The sequence below is a fragment of the Populus nigra genome, chromosome 1 (genome assembly GCF_951802175.1).
Source record: "Populus nigra chromosome 1, ddPopNigr1.1, whole genome shotgun sequence".
NCBI lineage: Eukaryota > Viridiplantae > Streptophyta > Magnoliopsida > Malpighiales > Salicaceae > Populus > Populus nigra.
In genome coordinates, this window is record NC_084852.1 from 48835436 (window position 1) to 48842198 (window position 6763).

Sequence of the window (6763 nt, forward strand, 5' to 3'; positions counted from 1 at the left end):
CTAAATTGGGCCAAATTTAACGTCTGTGCTTGCTACTTTATCTTGCTCTCTCTCACAGTACTTTGGATGCTAATCTATTTTCTTTTTTCTTTGGAAAAGATCACAAGCAGCAACACCTGCTCTTTCACATAAAAGGAAGGGCAAGGGCACAGTTATGATCTGGGGAGGTAAAAGAAAGCATAAACTTCCAAATGATACATGCCATTGCCATGCTATATATGTTCCCAATGAATTTCACACTATGGATTTGGTAATTTTTCCAATGCATACACTAAATATAAATTAGAAAGTAGAACTGACATTTCCTTCATTCTGTTTATTGAAACTGGCAAGTAGGAAGACTGCAAATGGGCATAGTGGATGGACCACTCTAGTCATATCTCATTCAAATCTTCCAATCCTTTTTTGCTCTAGTGTATTAGTTCCTGAGATCAAGACAAATTTATTGTGTATATACCAAGGGCATGCAAATGTTTATAATCACAGCAATCAGAGCAATGGTAGATACAGATAAAGACTAAAAACTAGCTAACATGAGATTGTCAAATATCGTGCAATGAGTTTTCCTTCAAGAGGCTCTATCTCTAACACGCAAAGGCTTCTTATAAGACTGCAACATGAGAGAAGAACAAACCACGCTAAGTGATGAAGCAGCCATACAAGCACCAGCAAGCCAGGGTGGCAACCGAATTCCAGTGAATGGGTATAGGATACCTGCAGCAATAGGCATGCCGAGTATGTTGTAGCCAAGAGCCCATACGTAGTTTAGCCGTATCCGGGACATGGTTTTTCTTGATAAATCGATGGCTGTAACTACGTCTTCTAAGTTGCTTTTGATGAGAACTATATCAGCAGCTTCTATGGCCACATCAGTGCCGGCACCAATTGCCATCCCAACATCAGCTGCAACTAGAGCTGGCGAGTCATTTATTCCATCTCCCACCATTGCTACAGTCATTCCTTTTCCCTGCATTCAGTTTACAAATTTACGCAATTTGAACACCAGTAAGAAATCAGTTCACACCCAACCCAACCCTATTGCTGTTCAATCAAAAGGCAAAAGAATGACTAAAAAACAGAACCGCTCAGACTCCTTTTAAAATTACATTAGCTGCCAATTCTGGAAGTTAAAACTCAAAAAAGTTTCATGTCATCGTCTTGCCCTGGGACTCATCTAGGATTCCATCCAATGTAAACTGTTTAACATTTTTTTTCATACCATAATACCTTCAATATATAAAGGGATGGGCATTTGCATGTTTCCTTGAATGTCACCATCCTCATAAGATTAGTAAAGGTTAATCATTATTCAAAGCTCCAATTCATGAACATATAACAGCACGTCACAAATTTTTATTTGCCTACTTCTCTGTTTATTTTCTTGCATTGGAAAGTAAGCATACCTGTAAATCTTTAATCCTGTCAGCCTTTCCTAATGGATCTGTTTCAGCAAACACCTTCTCAATCCCAACCTCCTTAGCAATGGCACTTGCTGTAGCCCAGTTATCACCAGTCACCATGATGCTTGAGATGCCCATGGAACGAAGAAAAGATATAACACACTCAGCCTCTGGCTTCACTGGATCAGTCACTGCAAAAGCTCCAGCAACCCCTCCGTCTATGGCTACTAGCACACACGTTCTAGCTAATTGCTCATGTTCTCGAATGTAGTTCTCAACCTCAGAACCAACTGAGACATTACAAGCCTGCATGAGCCTCCTGTTCCCAACCAAAACATTTCTGTCACCCACTTTTCCACTCACCCCAGCTCCAGTGTGCACTTCAAAGTCCTTAACCTCTGCAATATATTCTGCATTAGGAGCAATCTTCTGGCGCAGCCTCTTAGCATGCTTCACCACAGCTTTTGCTATTGGATGTTCACTATTTGCCTGAGGATATGGATGGGGAAATAAAAATAAGCTATCTTCCCCAACATGTTATGAGTATGATTTCAGTATCTAGTATATCAATGATTGTTCAAGAAAACAATAACTATTCATATTTCATAATACTTCAGAAATGGAAACTAATCTTATTTTTCAGACAGCACTATTCCTTCCCACCCCATGGTAAACCAAGCTGTTTATTAAAGTGGCCTCTCGAACCTTTTTTTTATGAAAATCAAGATGTATCTAAATCCTATAGTTTTGATATCAGAACAATGCTCGAGATATAGAAGCCCACCTCTGCAGCAGTAACCATGTCACAAAATTCCTCCATTGAGAAACTGGAAAAGAGCACAGCACTAACTACCTCTGGTTTTCCAACTGTTAATGTCCCTGTCTTGTCAAAGACAACCGTTTTCACCTGGAGGACAGTAACAGCATGATCAGTTACAAGAGATATTGAAGTTCGCCAATTGACTTTGTCCCTAGTGAATATGAAATGTATTTGTGAAATCTACTCATGCCTAATGTAAAAAATGGCCAAGAAATTGCCTCATGGGAAACAAATCTACCACGGATAAGGCTTGCTAAGTTCTCATAACAGCAAAGGAGCCCATGCATTAAACCCAATTTCTGACAACAGAGATGAAGGTTTATCAGAAATGTTGCCTTACCTTGTGTGCCTTTTGAAGTGCATTTCCGCCTTTGATGAGCACACCTTGAGAAGCACCCTTTCCAGTGGCAACCATGACTGCTGTTGGTGTTGCCAGACCTAGAGCACACGGGCAAGCAACTACCAGTACTGAAATACCAAACTGCAGTGCAAGCTCAAATCCGTCCATTGCTTTGGGTATCCAATGTTTTGGGTAAAGACCAGCTTCTCCAGGTATAAACCATCCCAGCCATGTAATAAATGCTGCAATAACAACCTGAAATGGCATTTCCAAGATACATAAAAATTGGAATGTTCTGCATTCCCAGTCATCCCATATAATTAAAAAAAAAAAACAGTATTGAAACATGTGCAAGAGTGAAAAGATCAGAAAGTGCCTTGCCCTCACAATTATTATATGTACAAATGGATGCCTTATATCATGAAAGTGCAAGCCCTTGGAAAGAAAAGAATATAAAGAGAGAACTTGATGAAAACACACACAAAAGGAAGGAGGGAGAGGGAGAGAACTCTTCAAGAAAATCAATTAAGCCTCAGAAAAAGACAGATAGAGAGACAGAGAGAAACTCGCTTCATTTTCTAGAATGATGCATCTCCCTCCCAGTCAGACAGCAAAGTCTATTATTTTTAAATTGCTTGAGATTTTTACTGATTCAAGCAATAGCAAACTTTTTTGTAAAGCATGTGGAGTGTGTCATCTCATAAAAGACCTGATAACCAAACATTAATTAGGATATCAAACGAAGGATATAATGAACTCACTGTAGGAACAAAAATCTTGGAGATTTGGTCAGCTAGTTTCTGAACAGGGGCCCTGGAAAGCTGAGCAGCTTCAACAAGTTGAACAATTTGGGAAAGTGCAGTTTCTGATCCAACGTGAGTAGCCCGGACCAGTAAGCACCCATTCTCATTCATGGTCCCGCCAATCACCTGTTAACAATTGAAACAGAAATTCATGGCTGAGCCTTCTGAATTGTACAAATGCTGCATATAAAATCTATGTGAACAACAGATGAATTGCAGTGTTATACCTTGTCTCCAGGTCTTTTAGCAATGGGCCTTGCCTCCCCTGTGATCATACTCTCATTCACATAGCTTTGACCATCTATAACAATCCCATCAACAGGGACCTTTTCCCCTGGAACAATCTTAATCATGTCATTCCTTTGTATCAGTTCAGTACTAATGTCCATCTCTGAGACAACATTTCCATCACTGTCTACTGTTACCAAATGAGCTGTATCAGGAGCGAGTTCAGTCAGCTTTGCTAAAGCATCTGAAGTCTTGCCTTTAGCCACAACCTCCAAATATTTTCCCAAAAGAATAAACGATATCAACATGGCACTAGTCTCAAAGAAATCTTGCCCTTCAAATGTATCTGACGTTATAGCTTTTATCACCATGTATACAGAATAGAAGTAAGCTGCATTAGTGCCTAGTGCAACTAAAACATCCATGTTAGCAGATTTCCGCCTCAAAGCATGGTATGATCCCACATAAAACCTGAAAATAACATCAATAGTAAAGATTTTAACAGTCTGAATTTCACTTATCAAAGACAGAAAATGTAGAAGTAAAAATAAAATTGATGAACATAAAAGTAATGCTTATTTCAGTACCTTCGGCCAACAATGAACTGCACTGGTGTGCAAAGGATCAACCTGAGAAGCATCCCCACTGTGAGCATGTTGTGAATCCTGTATTCTAACCAGTTACCATAAGGATGAAGCATTGGGAGTACCATGGAGAATACAAGTACTGGAACAGAGAAAAGGCAACACAACAAAAATTGGTTTCTATACATCCGAACTTCTTGTAGTTGCTCTGTTTCTCTTCGTCTTGGAGGAACATATAATTCTGCGTGGTAAATGTTGGGACTAGATGATGCATCTCCAATGCGCTGTATAATAGATCTTGGGCCAATGAGATCTGGATCATAGCAAACAGTTACCTTATGTTCAGCTAAGTCCACTTCAACATGATTCACACCTGGTGTGGACTCAAGACAGGATTGGATCATGTTACCATCTTCTGCAAAATTAAATCCTTCAACTTTAAGGTGCACCTTGTTCATGTCATTCCCAGAACTGATGAGCTCAGCTCCAAAGCCAGCATCTTGTACTGCTTCAAGAATGCCGTCTGTATCAATGAGGTTTGGGTCAAAGTGGACCTTTGCTTCTTCAAGAGCTAGACCCACCACTGCTTTTTTAACTCCATCAGCCATTAGAAGGACACGTTCAACAGACTCAGAGCAGCTGGTGCACATCATTCCTTTAATCCTAAGCCGGCATACTTCTATATCATGCTCTGGAAATTCATCAACAGGAAATCCAGCATCTTCTATAGTTTCCTTGATTTTATTAACCTAAAGACAATAAAAAAAATCATAAAATTGCTACTCATCAACGGGAGAAAAATACCATACAAATTAGTACCAACAAAAAATTCAAACTAGCTATCTCAAATCCGAAATCAAACAAATATCACAGAGTCCACCACATGTGCCTTTTCATCCACATTTGACAAGTATAAATAATCGAAACAAAACAACTCTAAAACATACATAAACATACTTATTCTAACAGGACAAAAGAAACATGACTAACAATAAGCTTATACAAGTTTTCCAAGCTGACTTACATCAACAAGCTCAGGCACATAAGTGATAGCAGCACGGCCATCAAGGGGCGATATTACAGCACTTTCAACCCCATAAACCTCTCCCAACATAGATTCTATAGACGTCGAGCACGATGTGCACTTGATTTCCCCTATTTTGAACTTAACAGTTCTGACCTTCTTATCTCCCTTATCAGGGAAGACAGTAATTGCAACATCCTCCGACGGCTTCAGCAAAGGTGCCTTCAGATCATCATCTGCTTTCCCGTTGATTTTCATTTCACCATCCGAGCCCATATCTGCTAAATCAGAAAAATAAAAACACTAATTTAGCACTGTTTAATCCAAATTAAAAAAAAAATCAATCAATCAACCCCCATGATTGAAACTTTAACAGGATCACAAATACAAAAAAATATTTCTAATTTACCAAAATAAATCCATAACTTATTGAAATCGAATCATTTCAACACAAAAAATATTAAAAAAATCAAGTTCTCCAAGTCAACAGAAAGGCGGGGAAGGAGAGCAAACGGTCCTTACTTTATTGAAGAAATCGATCGTTCTCAAAGGGGGAATTTAGGGATTACGATTTGATGATTAGGGTTTTGTTGATTTTGATTGAGATGAGATTAGTGTAAAACGTCGGCAGGAGGCGGGAGAGAGAGAGAGAGGGTTGCGTTGCGCGAGAAAGTTCTGTGCTTTGGGGGTTTGTGGGTTTTTTAAGGTTTTTGAATTTTTGAAATCTTAACGGTTTATATAAAGTCTTCCCACCCGGTCTAGACTGATCCCCTGGCACTGTATAATTGGTGGATGGACTGCAAGTGGAGAAAATGGCTTTCCCTTGTGTTTTTGAGGACAACTAAATCCCTCATCTTTTTTATTTTTAAACTTTGGTACATTGAACAATTCAACTATGGTTACATCACCACCACCATTATCATCCTTCGTTAATCACAAATTACCTTTATCAGCAACATGATTTGCTCCCATCGGTATTATAATTATTAAACTCGGCTTGATAGGTTAACTTGCTATTAAATTTAAAAAAAAAAAAATATTAATCTAATTCAAACTTGATGATATCAACATCAATTAATTATTTTAAAAGATTGAAATAATGATGACTTGATAATAAATTTTTGATAAGTTTGACTTGGTAGTTCACAAGTTGACCCAACATTTAATCTAAATTGAAAAAATATGTTTATACACTCTGTGGGTGTTGATTTAATTTGATTTGCTATATTTTTACTCAATTTAACTATTTAGACAAAGTAATGAAAGGTTGAAAAAATAAATTGGAATAATTTCATACACAAAGTAATGAAAAAGGCACCATTTCCTGTCCTTAAATTGTTTTTACATATTAATATAAAAAAAATATTATTTTTAAATAAAAAATACTTTAAAAAATATTTTTTAGATAAAGCCATCCATATCAATAGTACTAAAATTACAAACAATACATGTGATAAAGCCATCAAAAGTATAGAATGATTAAATATTGCATGTCATCTTTTCTTCTTGTCACATGACAAGGCTTAGGGTTTGTTTGGTAGTGTGGTTGTGATTGCTTTTCAAA

The 6763-nt window shown here is 37.8% G+C and overlaps 1 protein-coding gene across 2 annotated transcripts; it reads right to left on the reverse strand.

Moving 5' to 3' along the window:
• Positions 1 to 348: 348 nt before the first annotated feature.
• On the reverse strand, positions 349 to 5918 carry LOC133703692 (copper-transporting ATPase HMA4-like). 2 transcript variants are annotated; one of them, XM_062087495.1, is made up of 9 exons: positions 5722 to 5918; positions 5200 to 5477; positions 4179 to 4924; positions 3591 to 4062; positions 3322 to 3489; positions 2561 to 2815; positions 2185 to 2307; positions 1404 to 1889; positions 349 to 967 (listed from the first exon to the last, which is right to left on the reverse strand). In XM_062087495.1, exons 2-9 carry the CDS (start codon positions 5473 to 5475, stop codon positions 569 to 571), a joined length of 2925 nt encoding a protein of 974 aa, XP_061943479.1. In that variant the 5' UTR covers positions 5476 to 5477; positions 5722 to 5918; the 3' UTR covers positions 349 to 568. The 2 variants fall into 2 exon arrangements, with proteins under 2 accessions (XP_061943479.1, XP_061950356.1); XM_062094372.1 differs by having other exon boundaries at positions 5200 to 5480.
• Positions 5919 to 6763: the final 845 nt, after the last annotated feature.